The sequence below is a fragment of the Musa acuminata genome, chromosome BXJ3-6 (genome assembly GCF_036884655.1).
Source record: "Musa acuminata AAA Group cultivar baxijiao chromosome BXJ3-6, Cavendish_Baxijiao_AAA, whole genome shotgun sequence".
In the NCBI taxonomy this organism is placed as follows: Eukaryota; Viridiplantae; Streptophyta; class Magnoliopsida; order Zingiberales; family Musaceae; genus Musa; species Musa acuminata.
The window spans coordinates 37114676-37141251 of NC_088354.1; the positions used below are offsets into that span (position 1 = coordinate 37114676).

Genomic DNA, 26576 nt, shown 5'->3' on the forward strand with positions numbered 1-26576 from the left:
ATTATTAGTTTTATTGATAAAAATATAAAAATATTAGATAAAAAATAATTTCAATGTTTCAGCCAGTAATAATGGATGACGACGTCGTTGGAAGCTATGGATTATTATGATGAATAAGTAGAGAGAATGATTATGAGAGGTGAGGATCGCTTGACATTTGCATCAATGCCGACGTAGTTATCGGATGACCCTTTCATTGCTCGACAATTACATTAATATCGATGCAGATGTCAAATAATCTTTTCGTGGTTCAACAACTACGTTGATATCAATGTAGATGTAAAACGACCCTCAGCTCTCATCATTGCTCTCTCTTCTTATTTACAATAGTCACCTAGTAGCACCGTCACCTGTCACAATTATCATCGTCCATCATCATTAATTAAAATATTAAAATTATATTTTTATTTAATATTTTTATATTTTCATCAATAAAATCGATATCGTTACGATAAAATTAGTTATTTTACTTTTATAATTATAGATAAATTTTATAAATTTAGAGATCCATATGCTAAAGAAATCTAACTCTTGTAACTGAAAACATTCTTCTCACACTTGCCCTATTTGCATGAATAAATTATATTTTTATTTAATATTTTTATATTTTCATCAATAAAATCGATATAGTTACGATAGAAGAAATTGGTTATTTTACTTTTATAATTATAGATAAATTTTATAAATTTAGAGATCCATATGCTAAAGAAATCTAACTCTTGTAACTAAAAACATTCTTCTCACACTTGCCCTATTTGCATGAATATTGAGGAATCAGTCTAAACCTTTGACAACTACATATATGTATACATATATTATAAATATTCTTATAACGTAAATTGGCTATTATTTGTTAATTGAGATTGGTATCATTTAAAAATTAATTACTTAAAAATTATATTGGGGGGTATGTAAAATAATTCGTTTATTGAAGTTAATTACTTGAGGCTTATGAGAGGATTTGGCTCGGCCGACGCTGTGTATTCTAACTGGGGTTCAGCGAGCGGCTCGAAAAGTGTGATCGAACCGGACTGGTTCGGAAAGATCGACTGAGCCGAACCAGCAATCACATAAGTGCCCGGCCCGGTCGATTACTTGATTTCGGCGCGAGCTATCGAAGGGTTTCCTCATTCCTTTCCACGCCGAGCGCGACGACACGGGATCGTCGAGCGACGGCCGGAGGTGAAAGAGGCCTGGAGATCTGCGCACTGACGGCTACGATCGGTATGTGAATGATTTCCCCTTTTTCTTTATCTTCCTTGTGAGGTTTTATGTTGTTCAGTGGCTGCTGGCGAGGCCTTGCTAGCTAGAATCAGTTACTTTTCGAGGAAGAGCTGTAATCACCGATGATTTTTTCTCCGTTGACATAAATCAAATTATTATTTTATTTAAATTATTAACTTCCTTGTTTGTATAATATGGTTAAAGAAATGATTAAAATTGATTTCCTTAATCACGTGGAAGAATTTTTTTTCTTCAATTAATTAAATTATTAATTGATTTATTTCCTAATGAGTGACGTAATTTTTAGAAAGTAAATAGTTCAAATTTTATTTTTGTGTGAACCATAAGAAATAAACATTATAATTCTATCTTTGTGTATGAAAGCAAAATAAAAACAAAAAATAAATTATTTCTTGTCTTTGGTGGAGAGCTAATCTTTTCCTATATAAAGAGGCTCTCCCTCCCTTATTCCTCATGTTTGAGAGGATTCTCCAAGGAGAGGATCTTTGAGGAAAGGTAGGATCCTCTAGTTTTTTCTTATCAGATTTTATTTATATTTTAATATGATAGATTAAAATAAATAACCGATATTAGTTATCTATCTTACGAGAAAATAATATTATAGATGATATCCATTTATTTCTAACAAATAAATCTCATGCAAGAGGAACCGAAATGTCCAAAATGATGGTAACTTGAGATGGCAGAAAAGATAAAATGATGTGAAGAACAGTCAAGGAAAAAAAACGTGTTTACAATCCTTTTGCTATTTATAATCTGAACTTTGAATATTTCTAAGTTATCGTTTTGTATATATATATATATGTATATATATATGTGTGTGTGTGTATATATGTGTATATATATGTGTATATATATGTATATATATATACACATATATATGTATATATATATACACATATATATGTATATATATATATTATATATTATATATATACTCTTAATTTATAACTTAATTTTAATAAATTCTATTCAATCTTTATCTATAATCATTTTTCTTCCTCTGTTTTTCATCTTCTTCTTGTCCTCTTAATCACCCTTGATGTGTTCATATCTGTATCATGAGGAGTGGCAGATCACAAACTGCCTTGTTATTCAATTGTACATAATGTAGATCCTTCCAAATATTAAGATTCCTCACATATGTGGTTCTCATTAATATTCATCTATAATACACAGATTAAACTTCTCTCACTCTGGTTAACATTATTTTTTAATAAAAAATATGCATAAAAATATAAAGTACCTAAACACTTCAAATATATTTAGTGTCAGAATGACTTTTGACATTGGTGTTACTGTAACTTAGTTATTGAATTAATTGTGGTGAGTAATGAAGAACAATAAGAATAGTATGTATGAAGGTTTTTAGGTTTTGGAAAGAAATATATGATAAACTTAATTTTATAGGGATCAATAAGTAAAACACTAACTTTAGAGGAATATATATGTATATATGTAAAATCTTCTTATGTATATTAAGTTCCAACAAGTGAACTGATTTATGCATCATCTCTACTTTTGTGATTGAGAAATGTTTAGGTGGGAAGCATCTGAAAGCATTACTTCCAGCCCCTCTCAGACAAACAGTATTTCTGTAGCATTTTCAAATTGATGGCTCATTTTGTCTGCCCTTCTGACTGGATGTTAATAAGAATACTTTCATTATCTTCAATTTAAGTTGGTTCAAATAATAATCTCATGACCCACCCTAACTACATCTTCCAGTTCTTTCAAATGTTTCCTGGAGAGTTCTTGTCATAAATTAAATGCAAGTCTGGGGGAATTGATAATGCTATCTCATTAAACACAATTTTATTTCTTTGAGGTCGATGGTGGACATTAACTAAAATATTGAGAATACAACTCTAGGAGGAAGAGATTAGCTTTGAGGCAAATGTCAAACTCCTAGTTTTCGTGAATTAGGAGAATTGCAGCCAATTGTGAAGTCTTCAGTCATGAACAAGTTCTGGTCTTCACTAGGAGTGATGCTCCAGAATAATTTTAATTACTTAGCTCAGATTTATTGATTATTTTCTATTTGAATTTAGTATAGTTGTTGTCAACAAACAATAAATATTTGACTATATTCCATATGCAACAGTAAATTGATCTGGTCCTGAATATACTGCATCTGGTTTGTGTTTGAATGACAACTTTAGAAATGCATCATCTATTAAGCTCCCAACTAAAGCTTTGTAAATGCTGATACAAGTGGCCTTCTCTCTCTCTCTCTGGAAAACTTTGCTGTGATAAGAGTTCAAAATATTCTGAACTCTAATCTACGTTTGAGGATGAGTGTTGATACAATGATAAGATTATTCCTTTTACAACATGAGAGATCAAGATTTGAGTAATGAAAATAACCTCTTGCACAGAATACATCCTTTTAGGTGTCATGCGTTTATTATATCCTAATGAGTGCCCTATACAGACGGATGACATATATATCAAAACTCTAATAAAACTCTAAGTTCATAAATCAATTTAAGTTGGGTATAATTTGTTTAAAGTTTATCATGATTTGTTCATCAGATAAATCCTTCTGGGAGCCATCTCTTGCTTTTTTTCTTTCCCACAATATCTTATTTCATCCTTGCCATCGATGTTGCTCATCGCCATTGCCATTGATGCTGCTTGTTGCTTACATTATCCGATCTTGCTCATCATCCCTTAATGTTATCATCTAATGAGGAAGAAGAAGCGAAAGAAAAAAGAAGAGGAAGAAAAAAAGAAGAGACGGAGGAGGAAAAAGAAGAGGAAGAAAAAGATGAAAAGAAAAAAAGGAGGAAGAAGTGAATATTTATGTTCATTTGTTAAGAAATACTTTAAAAATATTTAAAAATAAAAAATAAGATTATAAATAGTAATCTACACTTAGAAACACATTTAGCATGTAAATGTATAGGACTTAATGGGGCTATGTTGAGGGAAAACAACACGCACAATCGTTTAGGGAAAACGAGTTTAAAGACATAGGGAAAGGAGTCACTCAAATGAATAGGCATCCGAGATTGACATTCAAAGGAATCGCTAACCCTTCGTGCAAGAGGCACTATAAGGATAAGCAAGCTGGGAAGAACGCGTAGCACACAAAGGTTGGGATAACTAAGTTCAAGTTACGACCTGACATTGACAATTAAACTTGACGATGCACAAAGTAAGCGAGGTGTTTGGCAAAGGATGAGATCATGTAAGGTGAGATGGATTGCTCAACGACTGAAAGAATTGTGCAAAGCTCGCAGAGATGAGGGGAATTGCTAACTTGAAAATTTTGATACTCATGCAACGGCTTATATGCAAATGATAGATTTCCCGTGGCTATCTCAAGGTGGCCAAAACTTGACGCCATGAAGCATTGAATCTTTCTCTTTGTAGTAGGTTAAAGTGTGTAGTAAGTTTAACATGTTGCTAGGCCTTGAGGAACGCAATGGGGCCTATATTAGCAAATAGTCACAATCTAGCAAGTATGTTCATAGAACCAAAACAGTGCATAATTTGTTCAATAAAACGAAATGGTCTAAAGGAATGATGGTCTCCGAAAATTCTAGAGGGAATAATGTCAAGAGAAAAGTTACTCTCAAACAATCGTAAAGTAATACAAAGGATAATATATATAAGCATATTTTTTTAATTCAATATTATTTTAATCGAAAATATTTACGCTCTTAAAGATCTTTTAAAAACATATTTTTAACAAGTATGTTATATTATTATACTTTTTTAATTAAATAAACTTATATTGAATTGATTAAAAATAATTAACCTGAATTTTCTGGATATATGGTAATAAGAGTAACACGCGAATAATCTTAATATCCAGAGGTTATATGTGCCAAAAAAAAAATCTGTTCTGACAAATATGATATTTGCAGACTTCACAAGATATATATGTTAAACTTGTTATCGTCCACAAACAAGTAAAAACCCTAATCCCTGTGCTGTCAACAAAACCTTACGTGCTGGCTTCCGTTGCGTTGTTTTGTGTCGAATCATTGTCTATTTCTCTCTAGGGTTTTTGGAGTTGATTAAGGGGTGAAGGAGATGGCAAGCTTCGGTGGTCTTAACACAGCTGCGGCGGGAAATGTGAACCCTAACAAGTCACTGGAGGTACAAGGCTCTGTATCACTCTTTTCGTAGTCTCATCGGAAACCATTCTTCCATTACTTTTCCGTTGTTATAATATAGTGATACCAATAGGAACGTTAGTAAGAGTTGTTTGTTGATTTTTGCCTCCGATGTAGCTCAGTGATGGTTTTTATTGTCGCTACAGGTGCTTCCTTCCCCGAGTGATTCGGTTTCTAGCCTTAGCTTCAGTCCCAAGGGAAATTACCTGGTTGCTACTTCTTGGGATAATCAGGTCATTCCAATCGATTTCAAACTTTCTATTGAGAAAGATCCTCCATTTTTCTTGGACTTTACGTTCATAGTATCTTTTTCTCTTCCATTTTGTTGATGTACAGGTTAGGTGTTGGGAGATTATGGCTGGCAGCAGTCAACCTAAGGCATCAATATCACATGATCATCCAGTATGTTGATGGTTTTTTAGCTTTCCTCTGCCAGTAAACAGTTGTTGCGTCATGAAGTCACTATTTTCTTTGTTTGCTAACAAATGGATTTTCTACATCAGGTCTTGTGCTCGACTTGGAAGGATGATGGGACAACTGTGTTTTCAGGAGGCTGCGATAAGACAGTCAAAATGTGGCCTCTGATGTCTGGTGGGCAACCTACTACAGTTGCTGCACATGATGCACCTGTTAAAGAAATTGCCTGGATACAACAGATGAATCTCTTAGTTACAGGGAGCTGGGACAAGACACTCAGGCATGCAACCCTGATTACAATAAAGTGGTGCCGTTTCATGTCTAGTAATTTTGCTAGTTAATGTTCAACATGGAATGCACAATTATAAGTTCTTATGAAGATGTCCATTTTATTAAATTACCGAAGTTGTTCCTGATATGTATACATATTTAATTGCTTTAATTAGCTGTTATGGGAAGTGAAAGATATGATTCAGAACTTTAACTGCTTCAGAAGTGAGTAGCAATTTGAAAGATATGATTCAAAAACTAGTTATTCATCTTGACTACTGCAAGGGGAACTCTGAACTTGAGTTTCAGTGACAGAAGTTTTATATGTCAAGGGAATGTCAACATGGAATGCACAATTGCAAGTTCCCAAGGAGATGACATACATTAGTAGGAGATCCATTTTATTTAATTGGTGAGGTTGTCTCTGATATGTATATTTAATTGTTTCAGAACTTTATGTTGTTTATGTGAGTAGGAATTTTCAAAGATATGATTTGAAAGCTAGTTCGTCATCTTGATACCTGCAAAAAGAACACTAGATTTGACTTTCAGAAATAAAGGTTTTAGCTGTCAAGTGAATGTTAACATGGAATGCACAATTACAAGTTCAAAAATTAGTAGGGGGTCCATTTTTCTTTAATTTCTAAGGTTGTTCCTGATATTTAATTATGTATACGGGTTTAATTGTTTCAGAACTTAATGTTGTTAATTTCAGTGGCAATTTTTAAAGATATGATATAAAAGCTAGTTCCTCATCTTTATACCTGCAAAAGTAACTCCAGACTTTTGTTAAGATTTTATTATTTAACTGAAACTATTATCTTCAATCTTTACTGGTATTTTTCATGACCAGTATGGTATTTTGACATGTTCTTGCAGAAAAATAATAATCATCAAATACTTTTAGAGGATTACAGAAGTAGGATTAAGCATTTACTTGTAAATCTGTAGGTGCTTTTCTGATTATGATGAAATTATTCTTTCTAATGCCACTTCCATTAGTTGTTTTGTATGCAGCTAATGTGGCCTAATATGCAGCTATGCATGTTTTCATATGACCACCTAAAATATGTTTTATGCAACCTCATTACTTTCTATGTATAAAATCTATTGCATACATGTTGTCTACATAAGCGTGAGAATATGATCATGTGATATATATTTTCTTCAATATTGCTCCTACTATTACTATTATATTGGAAAGTTGGAACTATAATCATATAATGTATGACCCATGATTGACATTTTATCACTTGAACCTTCTCTGTATTTGATTCTTAAAACTTACCCACGGAATAATACTCAAAATGTAATTAATGTCATCCTGTCCCTAATTCAATTTGATGCTCTTCTACATTAGTTCATGCTATGTTTGTTGAATTTTCTGCAAGATTTACTTTATAATCTCATTCTTTTCCTACAAAAAATGTAATCAGATACTGGGATACTAGACAAGCCCAACCAGTTCATACCCAGCAGCTTCCTGAGCGTTGCTATGCTCTGACAGTGCAGTATCCTCTGATGGTTGTTGGAACTGCTGATCGACAGCTACAAATTTTTAACTTGCAAAACCCTCAGGTGATTCTTCTTTATTCTGTGTTTCAGGATGAATGTGTTTGTTCATTATAATTAACATATGCAAATGACATGATAGATCTGTATCTTTTACCATGACCCTCAAGTAAATGCCAAATTGCTGAGTTAAAAGCTCATATTTAGTGGCCAAACCTAAGCTACAGGACTATCTAATACTATTCATAAAACCTATATCTTTCTTCCTATTTAATAACTTCATATTGAATTGCAAATTTGCAAATTACCTATTTCCATAAACATGTTTAGGCTATTCAGTGGCATTTGGGTCAGCATTTGGTATTCTACTCTATATTCGGAGTAAGTGACCACATGTGCAGGTCACATGAATATGAAATTTAGGTGCACTGGTGGACTCTGTTTTGTCTTGATTGTTACTGCTTTTGTTGTGTTGTACATTGCTTGATTACTATGATATGTGGTCTGTGACTTTGTGATAACTATTACATTAGTAACTTACAATTTTTCATGTTTCTTAGAATTTATAACTTAAAATTGTTCTTAAATGAGTACAAGTTTGATCCAATAAATTCTTGGTTTCTGTAGATCAAGGTTCGTAATACCGTACCGTACCGGTATTTCGATCTGGGCTCGGTACCGGTACGGTACGGTATACCGAGCGGTACACCCAGGTGTATCGAGTACTGTAGTACTGCCACAGTACCTCGGATCGGTAACAGTCGGTCCGCGTACCGAAAACCTGTCGGACCGGTACGTACCGCCCGTACCGGGCGGTATGGCTCGGTACGGCAAACCCTGCTGTAGATTACATTTTTGCCTATTAATAATTTAAACTCATTAATTGTTCTTTATAACTTAGCTATATACTGATTTGAACATTCTAATATGAATCACATATATTTAATATGTGTCTTATACTATTCCAAAAACAAAGGTCACAAACTGCACATAAATTATGTGGCAACCTTGTTTTTCCGCATAGTTCAGATTTGAATATTCTAATATGAACCACATATATGTCTAATATGTGGTCTTATTACTATTCCAAAATCAGAAGTTGCAAAATTGTCTATGAATTATGTGGTAATCTTGACTTCCCACATAGCTCAGCTGCTTTTTAGAACATAGTCTATGTAAGCCATACCCTATGTGTGATGCCTCAAGATGCATGGGTATCACTATAGAAGCTGTAATATCCTCAATTAAGACCCATGGTTGAAACATCAGCATTGTTATTCTTTTCCCTCTAAGACTAAGATGATACACACTTTAAGAGAACCATATATAGGGAACTGAAGGTGCTGTTAACATGCATTGCTTAACTGGCATGTTAGTTTTAGGCTGGTTCAAAGTATGCTAGTGGATATTTTCAAATCAAATCACGTATTGAGCTTCTTTACAATGATTTTTTTTATTGTTTATTACTTATTAGCAATCCCAGTGCCAAATTTCTTTCATATATACTCTTCATCTGTGCTGTTGAAACTTGCACAGGAAGGTTCATGTTGATATTTGCTTTTGTACTATTAACAGACGGTATTCAAGACCATAACATCACCTTTGAAGTATCAAACAAGATGCCTTGCTGCATTTCCTGATCAACAAGGGTTTCTGGTAATGTTTCACTAGAAGTGTTAGCTTATGGGTCCATTTTCTCCTTGCCATTTATGCTTATTTTACTTTTTTAGTTTGTAATGCTTATTTTGTTCCCCTTTCCACACAAAAAGAAAAAGGTTCAGTCACCTTTGTTATTTTGCCAATGCCATCTGTAGCAAAGACCCAATTGCTTGTCCAAGCTCACAATTGCATGAAAAGGAATGCTTTTTTGCTTGTTGCTTTGCGCTGATCAAGTGACATAAGGGCCTCACTGTGATCTTTAGCTCAGGAGTATGTGAATTGCAACCATGTTTAGTGTAAAGATCTAGAGGAACTTGTATTAACCCTGTTTCTTAATAATGAAAAAAAAGCAGGTCTTAAAAATTTATCCTCTGCAATCTGATTTCAATTATTCATGTTAATTTTGTATTCTCATGAAAACAATGTTGCCTGGCCTGTTAGTAGGATGAGGAAGTCCATAACCTTCATTTATTTTGGATGTAATATTAAAGTTATTGCAGTGTGGTGTTACAGTTTTTGCATTGTTAAAAGAATACTGAGAATGAACAATAGGTTTCCTGAGGCACTTCTCTTATTAATTTGGTCTGGTATATTCTTTCATCTAACATGACATTTTCTCATGTATTAGACTCTTGAAATATATGGCCTGACTTGGAGCTGGAATCAGGGGTCCTGGAATTCATAGACTTCTGATTGGACCCCAAGGGAATAGAGTATGAACACAAATCATCTCATGTCTGTTTTGTTGTTGGTTTCCACGAAATAACATGTGGCATGATCCATTGGCCTCATTTCTTGCTCCAAGTAGCAGCAAAAAGGCCATGCTAATATGGAAATGAAACACTGAGAATCATCTTTGAGGAACTAAAAATGGAAATATATATTGCTGAAATTTGTCTGTCATGTGATACCATTTTTCTTATGCTGTTTTTGCTAGCATTAGGGAACTGTTTTAACGTGCCTACAACTGTGCTCAGAGAGTGTAGTCCTAAAAGAATTGCCCCTTTTTCCAGTTATTTGTCTTTATTCTATATTTTTTAGGACAATAAGCACCTTGTATACTCTTTCATATTTTCTGACAGACTTCCTGTCTTATTGTAGGTTTTCTCAAAAACAAAAAATTCATATAATCAATCCTGAAACTTCGTCCGCTATGTTATTTATCTGAGTATATTTTTGTATTTATTCTCCACAATCAATTTTTCTCAATTGATAAGCAAACTATCCTAATCTAAGAGAAACATCTATTTCATCCTTTATGGTTTATCCTTACTTCTTTTGGAATAAAATTCTGATTGGAATTGTTTTTGATCTTAATAAGTCAAGTGTTTGATTGGTAGTCCATGGAGCAATTCCCCCAACCCATGTCAGTCTTTTTATTTTTAACTTCTATACCAGTTCTTCCACTCGCCGCTGCATGCAATCACCTAAATCCTATGAGGGCACTTCTATAATAGTTGTTGTCAACAGAGGAAGTTTGAAAGAAGAACGAGAAAGCTTCAAACTTGTGGAGGGTTAACCTAAATTTCTCAGGTATCGATACCACCAAGCCTTGCTTTGACTCCCAAGCTTCAAAGCCTAGTGGACTAGGAGAGGGGGGGGGGGGTGTTGGGGTTTGCAGGGCGGGTTGGGTTTAGGTATTAGAATTTTTTTATTAGGGCAAAAACATAAAACGAAAAAACCAGCTTACTAGGCAGTCAGCCTATTCATATGTGGGCCATCCAAATTAGGTGGTTCATGTTCAGACCAATATGTATTGCCTGTTAAACATTGTTTTTGGCATATTAGCTTTCATTTGGCTTTTGGCTCCTATATGGAAGATTGATGTATTATTTCTAAAGACATAACTAGATCCATAACATCTATCTTTAAGTTTGTCTGAATGCATCAAGAACAACTTGGTTTGCAATGTTTTTACTGTTTTATGAATGTGATTGATTTAATTTTGGTAGATTTTCACTGAATCCTTTATTTTTTGGCGTATGCTCTTGAAGGTGGGATCCATAGAAGGAAGGGTGGGCGTACACCATCTTGATGATGCACAGCAAAGTAAAAACTTCACATTCAAATGCCACAGAGAAGGGAATGAAATTTATTCTGTGAATTCAATGAACTTCCATCCTGTAAGATTCTACATTTGCTTTCCCTGTTTCTTGTTACACTACTACATCTCTGCTATGCAATGTGTAAGAGAGAATTGGTTAATAAGCAGTATCAGTCATCAAGGTTTCATGATTTTCTTTAATAAGTAGTATCAATGACAAGGGTACTTGATTTTCTTTAATAAGTCCTTTTAGTTTGATTTTCTAAACTTTTAATTTATGCCATCACTTTTCATTTGTTTTGTAACTAATGTTGAAAATTTAACAATGAATCTTGGCTTTTCCAATTTAACAATGATTCTTGGCTTTCTGATGGTACTCAGTTTTTGCTGCAACAATGATTTGCCCGTTAGTGTAGTCATTGTCTGATATGCTCATCTGAATCTGTTACATACATGGAAAAAGACATTATTATCTTTGCTAAGAGGCAATAAGTAATGGACAACAAAATTATAGGTTGAATCCTGTTGATGGGAGGCATTACACTGTCTCTTTCTGATGATTGGCTCTTCTTTGACTCTATAGGTATATTATCCTGGTTTAGAGAGTTTATTCTAATATTCGAAATTATGTATGTCTCAGTACATTTCTTTGTCCTAATTTATGCAGAACGAAAGCAGAATTGTTTATATTGTGCACATTTCTCTCCGTGTTTATATTGTATCATTAGTTTAAGATCATGATACATACATTAAATAAATTGTAAATGATAAGAACGTTGTTTGTAGTGTCAATATGAAATCTAGCATCTTGTACATTTCACATTTGTATCTTATGTGATATATTTTCTGTAACAGGTTCATCATACATTTGTTACTGCAGGCTCTGATGGTGCTTTCAATTTTTGGGACAAAGATAGCAAACAAAGGCTGAAGGTCTGCTCATTTCTAGGACACTTTTTTATTTGCACAGTCTCTTTATTCCTTGGTTTCTGTATTGTGCATCCTGGACTAAATAATCTCACATCATTATTCATATTAGTTGCATAATTCTTCTGCATTCTTGAAGTTTTCTGGTATCATTGTAGTTCCATAAATCTTTTTCTTAGTATCTTCACCATAGTCTCCACCTGCTACTTGTCTATCCCTATCCTCTAAAGTTATATAGTATCGAGGATGGTATGCCATCTGCTGATAGAGTTCTTGTGTAATGCTATAGATAAGTATGTACATGCATGTAGCAATATTTTGATTTGCCAATAAAGCAATCATAGACTGTCTTAAAATGATTAACAAATCCTTATGGCCATGATAAACTTGGTGAATATGTGTGATCATCAAATTTTTAGTTTGGAGAAATCACATTATTGTTGATCGATGACTAGATGGTCCGTTTGATCCATTTAAATTTTGGAGACTGAGTTGACCTTTATATTCATATAAATACAAATACATGCATTAATACATATATAATTTATCATAATTCAAAGATAAATGTAATTTATCATGGTGTTCTTTAAATGGTCTGAGGCAGTTCTTTATTAAGTAGCATAACACATGGTGAGGATGGCATATTATATAACCATGCCATGCCATAATGGGATTCATAGCTGGTTGTTCCTACCACTACTAGAATGATAAAAGATCTATTTTATGTTTCCTGCTTTTCTGAACTGAGTGTTTTCGTGCTAAATTTTCAATGTCCTTTGTTATTAATACTATCTAACTTCAAACCAGATGTTAACACTTAAGGGTTTGAATCTACTTAGGCGTTTAGCAAAATGATAGATTTGACAATTGCGCTATTTTAATTAGTGGCATTGATGTTGTCACGAAGGTTTGACATCCCGGATACCAGAACCGTGCTGGTCCATGGTCAGACTGATATTGATCCAGTCCGTGCCTACATACTTGCGTAGTATGCCGACATGTAAGATGGTACCAAGAAGGGATGTTTCTTTTACCCAAGTTGGCTGCGCTTTTAGGCTTTTTAGAACCCTAAACCATCCTTTTAAAAAAAATCGGATTGCCCAAAAGGGGGGCAGTCTGCCTCATGGTTTATGCTCAGACTGATAAATACTGGATGATATGAACCAGTCGGGGTGAAACCATAAACTATGATCAAAACTATATTAATAAGATACAAGTTTTAAGCTACTTGGTGTGGAGACCTTTTCTGTTGTTTCCTTTTATTTATACTCGTTAAAGCCATTGCTTAAAAAGAACAGAAATCGACCGATAAGAATAAAATAATATTTAAATATTAATCAGTGGTAAGTGTTGCAAGGGGACAGTGAAATGTACTAATAAGTGTTGCATTGGCTGTTTTTAACATGTTATTTCGATAGAAGCATGGTGTGTTGGACATTTGTGAGCCAGTCTACTAGCAAAACAAGTGTTATTGCTTTTATTAGTTCATGATTTCCAAATCTGATAGATTTATTGGAAATAGAGGTATTTCTTAATCTAACAGTGGAAAACATTATTTGAATTCACTTGGTTGACTGATTGAGAAGAACAAATTTGTAAATTATGTGAGTTGTGAAGCATTTTCTAGTCTGCCTGTAGTTCATCCGTATGAGTTATAAGGTTTAATTTAACTGTATTTGTAGCTAGTTACAGAAGTTTGTGAAATCTTTTTTCTATGTACTTAATTACTTGATGCACATCTTTTCACAAATCTGCATGTTTTTTATTTATTTCATGCCTTTGGTTCCTTTAAGATATTGATATAAGACAATTTTCTCATTCATTTTTTGTAATGGTGTTACCAATATTATCCTCATTCCTCCATCGAGTCTTCCAATCTTGATTGGTTGTCCAAATAGAATAAATTTCATTATATTGTTCCACGAAGTAGACAGTGTGTTTAGGTAATAATAATGAATCATACCTTTTCTTGAACAGGCAATGGCTAGGTGCCCACATCCTATCCCTTGCAGTACTTTCAACCATGATGGTTCCATTTTTGCCTATGCTGTAAGTGGTATATCATGTTTTTCTACCAATGTTTTTGAGACAAGGAAGTATATCTTTTGAGTGGTTATTGTAATGATTGCATTTGGTTGTTCTTCATGCAATATTTTTCGTATTATGTCTTTATGAAAGTGCCTCAAGATTGTGATCTAATATTTTGCAAGTATATAATTATTACATGGTCTAAAATGCTTAAAAGTAGGTCCAGCAAGTGCATCTTACATTACGTGGACTAATCTGGTCATCACAATCTGTCATTCAAATGGCTTGAAGCTCAACATTAAGAAGTTGCTTACATATTAATAACTTCAGACATGAAGTTTGTATGGATTTTGATTTTTAGTTGACATGTCTGTAGCAGTAGTGCTCGGAAGGGTACTCCATTTATTATTACCATAAAATTCTCTACCTTAATGATTCTTGAGGCTAATATGCCTACCAATTGTTGTTGGCTCTATTGATTCTTTCTTTAATCATTAATGGGTTAATATCCCAAATCATCCAAGATCATCATGTTCTTATACCCTAAAAAGGGCAGTCTGATGCACATGAAGCTCCCACAGATGCAGAGTATAGGAAGAGTTAATGTATTTATCCTCCTTGTAAATGCTGTTCCTATCAAATTTTATTTGGACATCTTTCAGGTGTGCAGCCTCATTCTCTTCATATACTTATTATCCACCATACCAACTTTTGGGTATACTGAGCCTAAATTGAGAATATACCTGGTCTCGTAGCCATCTGATAGAAGTTCCTCTCCAGTAAGGGAGATGATAAAAGTTCCTCGCCAGTTAATGAGGCTGTACTTGATGTGCTCTGTACTCCTTCTGAAATTTAGTGAAATTAACTATTTCAAACCTTAATTAATTTTAACAATCCTATGAAATAACTTATTTGTTGTGGCACTGCCTGTTTAACTACCTGTCTAAATTTGCAAACATTTGGATGTCCTGAGTGTTGATCATAGAGTATTCCGAGCTACAAGATGTGATAATATTCAACCGATGCAGGTCTGTTATGACTGGAGCAAAGGTGCTGAAAATCATAATCCAGCTACAGCAAAGACATACATCTACCTTCATAGCCCTCAGGTCAGTATTAGATTCAGTTTTGAGACCTCTTTCAGCCCTTCAATCATTCAAACCTGTCTATGCTAAGACTATTGTTATAGCATCTCATCCACTGATTATTTACAATAGTCTTTATACATGTGGTGGTGGCTATTCTCTTTCATGCACGAGTTCTTGCATAGATGTCTTCGTATGCTCTGTACATAATATGTGCTCCGCAAACTTGCATCAATCGACCTACCAATTATATTGTTTTCCCAACATGACAAATTACCATAAAAGAAGAAAGTTATAGATAACATGCTGCGGAATGTAGGAGGAATTTTTTAATGCTGCTGACATATGCTACCCCTTTGATTTTCAAAACAGGAATCCGAGGTAAAAGCAAAGCCACGTCTTGGAACTGGAAGTAGAAAGTGAACCTTTCAAGTCCTCGAGCTACATTGGTTTTTTTGTCGGCCGTGCTGTGTATCTGTTTGCTTTCTGCATGCCTAGTATCTGTCATGTTTTTTAAATACATATGGTGGTGTATACTCCGGTGCTTTAGTAACTAGTGAACTTTTTGGTTCGTATTGATTTAGGAGCTTCACATTTGTATGTACATCTCGTCATAAAAGATGACAGGCCGCATGTGAAAAGAATCAGTCATCGGTTCTAGCTGTGGTCAATTTAGCTCATTCTCCTACCTGTAATCTATGTATTTAATTGCTTGATTGCTGATAGTTATGCTTAGGCACCAAACAAAATACTGTGTCAACATTAAACTTGTTAATTATGATATGAGGGATGAGATTTTTTGGGGTTCAGTTCTTGCTTATCCGTGCAAACCAGGTTTGGGTTTGGGTTTGATGGAATAGTTGGGTTCCAAGTCCTTTTAGTTGGGTGAGGTTTAGGTGAAGTGAAATTTAAGGGTGCTCCATTTTTATTATAACATGAAAATGTTGGTAGATTGTGTATTTTGGATATATCTATGTCCATCTGTTCGGTTTAAAGAAGATTTCGTAGACCCTTTAAATTCATATTGGGTAGTCTGGATGATTGGAAATTTTTTTTTTAGTTGAGAAAAATGCTTCTTTTGGTAAGAAGAAACCTGATGAATTAATAGTGAGTTGTTTTCTCCATTAATCTGACAAAGATAAACTGGCAACCTATAATAGCCTCTTGACAAAAAGGACCTTTGAGAACAATCTTAACACTCGACAAAAATGATGGACAGCTAGGTTAGGATGAAAGAAGAAGCAGAGAAGCGGAACTTCCATGCGTGAGACTTTATCTTTTATTGGGAACATGAGTGAAAAAAAACCTTGATAGAGGCCAAATTCTATCATATTTTACGACAAATATGATTAAAAAAATATCTGATCCGTTAATCAAACTCGAGAAGATGCACTATCCAGTGGTCATTATTATAACAGCAGACATTCTAAATCGTTGAATTAAAACCATTACCAAAATCTAAGACAAATATTTCAGATACAAGTCAATTTAGCTGTGTGATCAATCTTTTCCAAAAAAAAAAGTTATACAGAGGCAAGCAAGCGAGCAAACATTGCCATGACAACACATGGAATCTACATTGACACACTAATCGCTGAATGATAAAGGCAAGAATAGCTGCACTTATTTTATGTTCTTGCACCTGAGCAATTATGCTATGTACGGTAGCACTGACATTGTCCATAGATCCCTAAGGATCCATCCACCGAGATCCTGTATGCTATGTGGCAAATGCAATAAAGCTTGCGGTGTGTATCTTTGAATTTTCTCGATAATTGAGAGAAGAATACGGAAAGAAGGCTCTATTGCATTTGTAGTCAAGCTTCATTTCAAATTGATCGCTGCAGCCATTTTCCTCAACTTCTGAGATATCACAGAGAATGAAGGCCTCAATGCTGGACCAGAAAACCAACAACTTTCCATCAGGGACTTCCACTCAGGATCACACCAAGTTGGAATTTTAGGTCGTATGGTGTTGTTTATAATGCCCCCTAGAAGAACAAAATCATACAAACATTCCATATTAGCCTTAGAGAACTAATGGAAAGTTTAATACGTAAATCATGAAAAATAAGCAATAGATACGTATATTTCAGCGAGTTCTTTTTACTCGTTGGGAGTTCAAAGTCCCCTCTTTTATAGTAACATTTTTCTACTTCCACCTTTAGCCAAGTGTTCCATCTCCCTAAAATCTGTACCATAGATTTAGAGTCACTTTCCAATTTCATCACATTTTGTAGCTCGTAAAACTTAGACTGCACCAGAGTATCCTTCAATGCAGAATATTAATAGGGTAATTATTTTCTTTGTCTAAATGCTTCATTTGGAAAATGTTAATACGGAAACAAAGAGCCAAGCCAACCACATGAAATATTGAAAATCATGTTTCAAGCAGAATTTTCATCATATGTAGGTTGATAAATGCAATATAATTTTGGAATCAGGATATGTAGGTTGATAATATTTAATTCTCATCAAAAAGACTTGCTAGAGCTGGCTCTCAACCAGCATAGGTAGAGATCTAAAATGCTCAAGTAACTGCACTAAAGTACCCTTAGTCAAGTCTATATAGATGTTTCAGCTATGATTTTCCCAAAGGGCAAATCCACTGCATGAGAGTCTTGTCTACTGAGGCTCACCCTCTTCTGATATAACTTTCCTAGCAAGAAATAAACATAGAAATAAGAGCACCAATTTTACCTGAACAAAACAAACACATTGTAGTCATGACAAAATGACAGATATAGTAGATTCTAATGCTTTAGTAAAAGATCCCAATCCATTAAATCGTTGTTATTAAATATTTTATTTAATATCATTAAAATTCTTCATTATGATTCAAACGTTAAAAATTTGAATTAATTCTTGAACATTATGAGGTGATAATAATAAATGTTCTTGATGGAAGAACATCTATATAAACGATGATTTTGATCCCTGAGCTCAACATCTCTTTGAAGTCTTAAGGATTTCCTACATCATCTAAAGCGAGAGTTTTGAGCCGAGAAATATCAAACTATCAAGTCGGCCATTGTCACACTGTGCTTTGCACAATCTGAATTTGTACTGTAATATGTAAATTTTAATATATATTTTTAACTACCTCCACAAGTTTAACTGAAAGGTATAGCAATTTATATAAACTTAAATAGCTAAGGCTAAGATTTTGTTTAAACTTAAATAGCTAAGGCTAAGATTTTGTTTAATGGTGCTTTCATATTGATGCTGTGGCTTTCACTTTTGTTCTTGTTCAGTTATTTTGGAGTTTGCTGAAGGAAATAATGTTCTTTGTTTGGTCTTTTTTGGAATGAATGTTGCCTTCAGGCATAGGTGTCAATCTTTAAATTTGAAATTAAAATAGAAGTTACTACCTTAGATCGACTTTTTGCATCTTTTAGTTTAGCTATAAATTAGCTATGGTAAATGTTGGTGAACTCGCACACCATGGCCGAGGAGTCAGCACGGCTTGGTTCACTAGCCGATGTCCAGAATCGTCGAGGCTCGGGAACACGTCCTTCTGTTGGTCGGGTTGGACCTGAAGTCGGGTTGAGCTTGATGTCGAGCTAACATGCTTTCGCCAAGGGTTTGAGCTGGCTCCAGAGTCGTTGTGCCCCTGCACAGGCCCGGGTCGGGGAGTTCCTGACTTCGGCCCCTCGTAGATTAAGTGAGTGGTCCGGTGATTTGCCTCTCAAAAGTTATCCTTTGGCCAAATGCTGGCCAAGGGCTTTTATATTAGTGCTCGAGGTTCGGCCGTATGCAGGTTTCGCGTGGCGGTAGACTCCCCGAGCGGCGGGTTCGTACGTGCATTCGGCCGCCGCCCCGGTATGTGCGGAACGGCGCCTTACGGTGTCGTCCCGAGCTTTCCGGAGCGTGATTTGTTGAGAGGACGCCTCCTTGCGCGTGCTTTCGTCGACGTGGGAGGAATGTGGTCTTCGTGCTGATTCTACAAAGATGTGTCCGACGTGGCGCTCAACCCTCATCCCAAGGCGCCACGTTTGTGCCTTACTGGCGGTGGATTTGTCCTGTGGCCGAGAGCCAGAATACGCCCTATCAAAAGACTGGACCTGATGGCCGAACTATTGAACTCGGGCACAGGTTGGACTGATGGGCCGAGTGGTTGCTCGACTAGCCGAGCTGCACGACTCGGGCAAAGACTGGACCTGATGGCCGAGCTATTGAACTCGGGTGAAGGTTGGACTGATGGGCCGAGTGGCTGCTCGACTAGCCGAGCTGCACGACTCGGGCAAAGACTGGACCTGATGGCCGAGCTATTGAACTCGGGTGAAGGTTGGACTGATAGGCCAACTGGCTGCTCGATTGGTCGAGTTGCACGACTTAAGCAAAGACTGGACCTGATAGTTGAGCTATTGAACTCGGGCATAGGTGGGACTAATTGGCCGAGTGGCTGCTCGACTGGCTGAGCTACACGACTCGAGCAAAGACTGGACCTGATGGCCAAGCTATTGAACTCGGGAGCAAGTGGGACTGATTGGCCGAGCTGCACGACCCGGGCAAAGACTGGACCTAATGGCTGAGCTATTGAACTCGGGTACAGGTGGGACTGATTGGTCGAGTGGCTGCTCAACTGGCCGAGTTGCACGACTCAGGCAAAGACTGAACTTGATGGTCGAGCTATTGAACTCAGGCACAGGTTACACTGATTGGCCGAGTGGCTGCTCGACTGGCCGAGCTGCACGACTCGGGCAAAGATTGGACCTGATGGCCGAGCTATTGAACTCGGGCGCAGGTTGGACTGATTGGCCGAGTGGCTGCTTGATTGGTCGAGCTGCACGACTCGGGCAAAGACTGGACCTGATGGCCGAGTTATTGAACTCGGACGCAAGTTGGACTAATGGGTCGAGTGGCTGCTCGACCGGCCGAGCTGCACAACTCGGGCAAAGACTGGACCTGATGGCCAAGCTAGTGAACTCGGGCGTAGGTTGGACTGATGGGCCAAGTGGCTGCTCGACTGGCCGAGCTGCACGACTCGGGCAAAAGATTGGACCTGATGGCCGAGCTATTAAACTCGGGCGCAAGTTGGATTGATTGGCCGAGCGGCTGCTCGACTAGTGCCACGTGGCTGAGATCGTCGGCACGTGAGTTCTTGCGGGAAACTTTAGGGGTCGTGTGGGTTCCGGCGGGAAGTTTTTTGTGACGCGTGAGTTTTTGGCAAGAATTTGTAGTCGGTAAATCTGGGGAGATCCAGGGAGTTATGCCAGGCTTAAATGCTGCAACCATATTTTTCCTTGGGGAGCCCAAACATCACCTCCAAGCGCCAACGTTCCCGCGAGGAAGACAAAATCTCCCTCAAACGTTCCACGTTCTCAGTCTCCTCGTGAGAGAGAAAAGGAGGAACGTTATTGATGGCTCGGGAGCTCCATCTGATGTCGAACCCCCACCCCCAGCTACGACACAAAAAAAATATGGTTAGGCTCCCCGAGGAAAAAGGGAAGGCCCCGTCGCTACGAGGTGATGTTTGGGCTACCCGAGAAAAAAGATGGTTGCAACATTTAAGCTCGGCATAACTCCCCGGATCTCCCCAGATTTGCTGACTACAAATTCCCCAAATTTTCCACATAGAGAGAGAAGGTCACTTGTATCAGCATTTACAAAGCTTTAGTTTTCTCATCATCAATAATTCAATACGATGGTAGACCCTGTATACGGAAAGCTGCTACCAAAGACTTTACATGCTTGTGTCAAAGGAAAACTCAACAGAGGTAATTCTTGTAACCAGGGATCTTTTGGATAGCACATGCTTCAAATTATCTATGAAGGTTATCCAATAGGTAATGCCACCAAAATTCATGGGGCATGAGATGAGGGCATCATAGAGTCTGATAATCATCGATTCAACTTGATGACATTGACCCAACCTAATTCATTTTTTGAGTCGCATCTGGAAGAGGAAAGATCGTTGAGTATTTTGAACTTGGAAAATGGAAGAATTTTTTCGACAAAGGAAAACTCTCGTATCTTATCCCTTGTCTCACTTCAGTTGGAAGGCAATAGATGGTCGTACCATATATCTCACTTCATGCAAAAACTGCATGCAAAAAGACAACATGAAGAGTTTATCTAGCAAAACCCCTTTATTGGTCAAGTTAATTTATGTTGGAAGGTATTAAAAACCTATGAGTATCCGTCTAGTAAGTTCTCAATAAAAACAAGCCATAGAAGGTCATCATTCTTGTAATCGTTAGTTTAATGAGGAATTCAATGTGTCAAGTCTTGATTGACCAAAAAAATTGGTCATATCATTTATCCCCCTTATGCGTTGCCGCAAGGGCTTCAAATTTTTTTATCCTAGGCGGAAATATCATGTCTAAATGGAATGTTTTTAGATGTGTAAGACGCTTTAGATGATTTTTTGTCCAAGGTGGTTGACACATCGTGTGCAAATGGAATGCTTTCAGATGTGTCGAAAGCTTTAAAATATGCTTTTTGTCCCAAATGGATGCATCATATGCAAATGGAATGCTTTCGGATGCTTTTGTATTAGGCAAACAGACTACGTCTAAATGGGATGCTTTAAAATGCCTTAAAATCTTTATATGTTTTTTTTCTTGGGTGGATGCATCACATGTAAGGATTTGGTCCGATGTCATAAGTATAAAAGTGTCTTATTTATATTTATATTGTCTCTTTAACACAAATAATGTAATGTGTTGGTAAGGAGCCTCATGCCTAATAAAAAAAGTGAAGTGTTCAATCCTTGAGGAGGTAATACAAGCCTTTTTCCTTCTTTAAGGAAATGGGACATTGGACCATTGGACCAGCCAACCTGGTTGCACATTGGTCCAACCTAGTCAAGCTCAGTCCATGTGGAGTTGGTCGGGCCAAAGTAACCTGACTTGAGCTTGTCGAATGATTTTGCATGACATATGGCATGGTTCAAAATATTTTAATATTTTAATGTGCCTTTATGTTTTTGATTCCTTGACTCCCCAAAGTGGCCATCCTTTTCGGACAAAAGAGTCGAGTGATACTCTGACTTCTCTTCCTCCTTTGGCAATGTCCAGGTGGTTGACCCAAATGCTAATATGACTCTCGGCAATAAAGGTTCTTTGTTCTCCATGAGGTCTCGACATATTGGAATATCCCCGGATTGCTAATCTTAGGCGGGTCAGTGATGTTTCTTCATTCTTAAATGTACTCCCTTTTGTGTGTTTATTTTGATGCCTTCGAGACTGGCCTCCAATTCCCTCTTCACCTCTTTTATCTCGGAGTGCTTTCATCATTTGAGGATTTCTAATACAAAATCATGCCTAACTCTTGGCACTACCTTATAGCCTTTATCGAGAAATGCTTTAAGATGTATCCGAGGGTTAATATTTCAACAGCCAAAGAGGGTTTTAGGGCAAGCGAGATTTAGATTTTAATTTTAAATGTGGTTTGACAGCTTATCCGAAACCCAAAGCCTTTCTAACCACTATGGAGAGTGCACAAGGACCGACTTGTCAGATTCCCATTATCATCTTCTATCAATTATCCAAGTTTCTGAATGCTAATAGTCATATTTCAATTCCCAGCTTCTTACAGAAGTTCCGAAGGGCTATTTGCAGCAGAGACCGTGAAGATGCAGCGTTCCAACATCCTAGATGTTTCATGTAGAGTGCAATGATGGCACCTTCAAACCCATTATCTGAACTTGATCTGGACCTGACTCGAACCCAATGCAGGTCCAAAGTCCAATCACAATAGTTATTCCATCTAGTTTTGTTACATGAAACTAGACGCTGACTCGATTTAGTTTCTTTATGTAAACTTTAAAAAATATAAATATTTGTAATGGCATTTGTTACCATGCCATTACATTTCGGACGATATTCATAGTGGAATCTAATCCTGAACCAAAAGGGAATATACCACCTGATTGTGTGTATGTATGTTTTAATAACAAGTACTTTATGTACATGTTAAAAGAAAAAAGAAAGGGGTTTCTGCAAATTACTGATATATAGCTGCAAAAGTCACATCTTGTTAGAGTACTTGAAAAAGAAAAGCGCCACTGAACAAATAAAATTTCCATTTGTGAATTTGAATCTCATGGAAAAAATCACATATACATTCGGGGAGAATAAATTTTCTAACCTGATATCAGGTCCACCTATTTCTCATGAAAGCCAAAGGCCATAAATTTATGGCTTTATAACCAAAGGGTTATAAATTACAATTGGGGAGGAACTAGTGGCCACTGCAGTAAATCCTCTGCTGCAAAGGCCATGCTGGGTCTCAACCCCAGAAAGATATCTTCAGCTTACTAATTTTTCCTTGTTGGTAGTATGGTATACAGTGGAATTTACAGTAACTGTCCTTGTCTGTTATTAGGCCAAAATCTCCTGAATAAATACCAATCATCTGGATAGTTGTAGATGAAAGCACGAAGCATCGTGACATGGCAATATCCCTTCCTACAACTTTGGATATAAGCTTCATTGCAGATTGGTGGTCATTGCAGATTCTTAGGCTCTTCATAATCCTTAAAAGTTTGTGTTCTCAGGAGTACTGATCAACCAAAAAGCAACAAGTCCGTAGCCATGACTACTGAGAAATTGCTCTTTCAGATCCTCGTCATGGCCAAAACCTGCTTTTTTATCTTCCAGTGCTTTAAAGCCATCTGAAATGTTGCATCTCTCTGTGGGTGCAATCAATTGTCCAACCCAAATACATAAATCTTATTCATTGTTTATCCAGCTAAATCCTTGCTCCTTTTTCACTCCTTTATCCTTCATTAGCTTCCAAATCTTAGCAGCATCATCCCATCTTCCACATGCAGAATATACACTAGCAAGCACAGAATAAGCACCACTGTTATCAGGATCAATAGCCAGTAATTTTTCTGCTGCAATCTTCGCCATGTTAGCATCTTTATGAACTTTACAAGCAGACAGAAGTGCCCCCCATGCTATAGCATCTGCTTCCATTGGCATCATGTTTATAAACTCTTGGGCTTCCTGAAGTAAACCAGCACGTGCAAGCATATCAATCATGCATGTATGATGGCTCTGTGTGGGTTGGATCATATGTTTCGTCTGCATCTGTCGAAAATAATGTTTCCCTTTTGCTACCAGTCCTGCATGTGTACAAGCTGAAATAACACCAACATATGTTATATCGTCAGGTCTCACACCTATGTTGATCATCTTTTCAAACAAGCCTATAGCTTCTTCTCCTAGTCCATGTTGAGCCAAAGCTATGATCATTGAAGTCCATAAAAAAGTTTCCTTACTCTGACAAATCTGATTGAACACTCTCTTTGCTCCTGCGATGCTTCCAGATCTAGCATACATGGTAATAAGGGAATTGCTTACAGAAACTGACAGCCCCTCTGATCTGATAGCTTTACAATGAATCTGCTTGCCTTGATCCAAGGATGTCCAGCTGGAACAAGCCTTCAGCATTGCGGCCAGAGTGTAACTGTTCGGCTTAGGACCTTTGTCAATCATCAACCTAAAAAGTTCCATAGCTTCACTATTTAAACCATTTTGCACGTACCCCACAATCATAGCTGTCCAAGCAATAACATCATGATACTTCATTGAGTCAAAGATTTCTCTAGCTGGTTGCAAGTCTCCAAGCTTAACATAACCCTCAAGGAGTGAAGTAAAGGCTATTACATTGAGATCAGAAACCATGGTTTGTTTGAAGACCCTTCGAGCCATTTCAACCCCACCGGACTTGGAGTACATTGAGATCAAAGCATTCCTAACCTGCCCATGACATGGAACTGCAGTTCTTAAGATGTGCGAATGAATCTGCTTTCCCAGTTCCAGTTTCCCAAGGTAAGCACAAGCAGCTAGAGCACTGGTTAACGTGAAATTATCAGGGACTGCAGATTGATCATTAAGCATCCTCGAGAACAACTCCAGTGCCTCCTTATTCAAGTTATTCTGATTGTACCCTGCAATGATTGCACTCCAAGAAACAATATTATGGTCAGTCATTTCCTCAAATTTTTCCCGAGCAAGATCCATCCTTCCAGACTGAGAAAACAAGGAAATCATAGAATTCCAACTCGATACACTCCTCAGTGTCATCCCATTGAAAACAGCCTTTGCGGTATCTACATCACCAGACTTTCCATACATGTTGATAAGGGAATTGGCGATAGAAACAACACCACCAAGCCCGAGCTTAACCACAAAAGAATGCACCTCCTTACCGAAATCCAACGCCTCAAGGGCCGCACATGACGAAAGCACATTGGTTAATATGAACCGCGATGGCGGAGCCCTGATCCGAATCATGTCAGAAAACATGCAAACCGCCCGTTCAAATTGACCCATTAGATTCAGTCCAACAATCATTGTGGTCCAAGAAACCGAGTCCTTTTGGGGCATTTTATCGAACATATTATTCGCCATGCGAATCATTCGATGTTTTGCATACATAGACAAGACCGTATTCCACGAGAACGCGTCCTTGATGGGCATCTCATCGAAAACATGGTGGGCATCTTCGAAAAACCCAAACTTGGCGTAAAGGCATATGAGATTGTTGGCAAGGTAGATACCAAGTTGGAGCCCGGCTTTGATGACATGGGCGTGGATGGATCTCCCCACGGAGAGGTTCTCCGTCCGTAGGCACGTCTGAAGGGCAGAAGCATAGAAGTCAGCAGGCGATGGCTGGGAAGGGATCGATTGAAGCAGATTGAGAGACATTTGGGCTGAGAAACACATGAAGCGAAGAAGCGCGAGATCACATAAGAGAGCGGCTTCAGTCCTTACGAGAGAGAGAGAGAGAGAGATATATATATATATATATATATATATATATATATATATATATATATATATATATATATATATTCAGTAGAGATCTTTTATTTTTCAAAATGATAAAATAACCCTCAATCACTCATTTGTCATTTCTCCTCTCTCTCTCTCTCTCTCTCTCTCTCTCTCTTACAAACTCACTATATTGAACAAGTCATTCAGCCGATCCAAAATTTAAACCGGTCGAAAATAAATAAAAAAATAATGAATTAAATAATATTTATATATAATTTAAATATTATAAAACAAAAAATAATGATAAATTAATAACAAAAATTACAACTTTGTAATTTCATCTTAAATTAGTCAAAACTTTAAAAAATAAAATATCTTAACCTTTTAAAATTTAAATTAATCAAAAATATATCTTTAAATTACTAAAAATAGAAAATGGGTGATTAAGGATTCATTATATATTTATAATATTTCTTAAAAACAAAATTTTAAATAAAAATGAACCTAAGTTACATTTTTTGTGAATATG

At 36.6% G+C, this 26576-nt stretch overlaps 2 protein-coding genes across 2 annotated transcripts; one reads left to right on the forward strand and one right to left on the reverse strand.

Annotated features, from left to right (window-relative positions):
- The first annotated feature begins 1099 nt into the window (after positions 1 to 1099).
- LOC135639695 (protein RAE1-like) lies at positions 1100 to 15994 on the forward strand. The gene is made up of 12 exons (XM_065153562.1): positions 1100 to 1224; positions 5259 to 5355; positions 5519 to 5605; positions 5709 to 5774; positions 5876 to 6069; positions 7496 to 7637; positions 9147 to 9227; positions 11225 to 11353; positions 12130 to 12207; positions 14179 to 14250; positions 15258 to 15338; positions 15687 to 15994. The coding sequence occupies exons 2-12, from the start codon at positions 5290 to 5292 to the stop codon at positions 15735 to 15737; spliced, it is 1047 nt and encodes a 348-aa protein (XP_065009634.1). The 5' UTR covers positions 1100 to 1224; positions 5259 to 5289; the 3' UTR covers positions 15738 to 15994.
- A 744-nt stretch (positions 15995 to 16738) lies between these two features.
- Positions 16739 to 26029, reverse strand: LOC135640601 (pentatricopeptide repeat-containing protein At2g22070-like). Its single transcript, XM_065155225.1, has 2 exons — positions 23409 to 26029; positions 16739 to 17305 (listed from the first exon to the last, which is right to left on the reverse strand). Exon 1 carries the CDS (start codon positions 25994 to 25996, stop codon positions 23993 to 23995), a length of 2004 nt encoding a protein of 667 aa, XP_065011297.1. The 5' UTR covers positions 25997 to 26029; the 3' UTR covers positions 16739 to 17305; positions 23409 to 23992.
- Between the last annotated feature and the right edge of the window lie 547 nt (positions 26030 to 26576).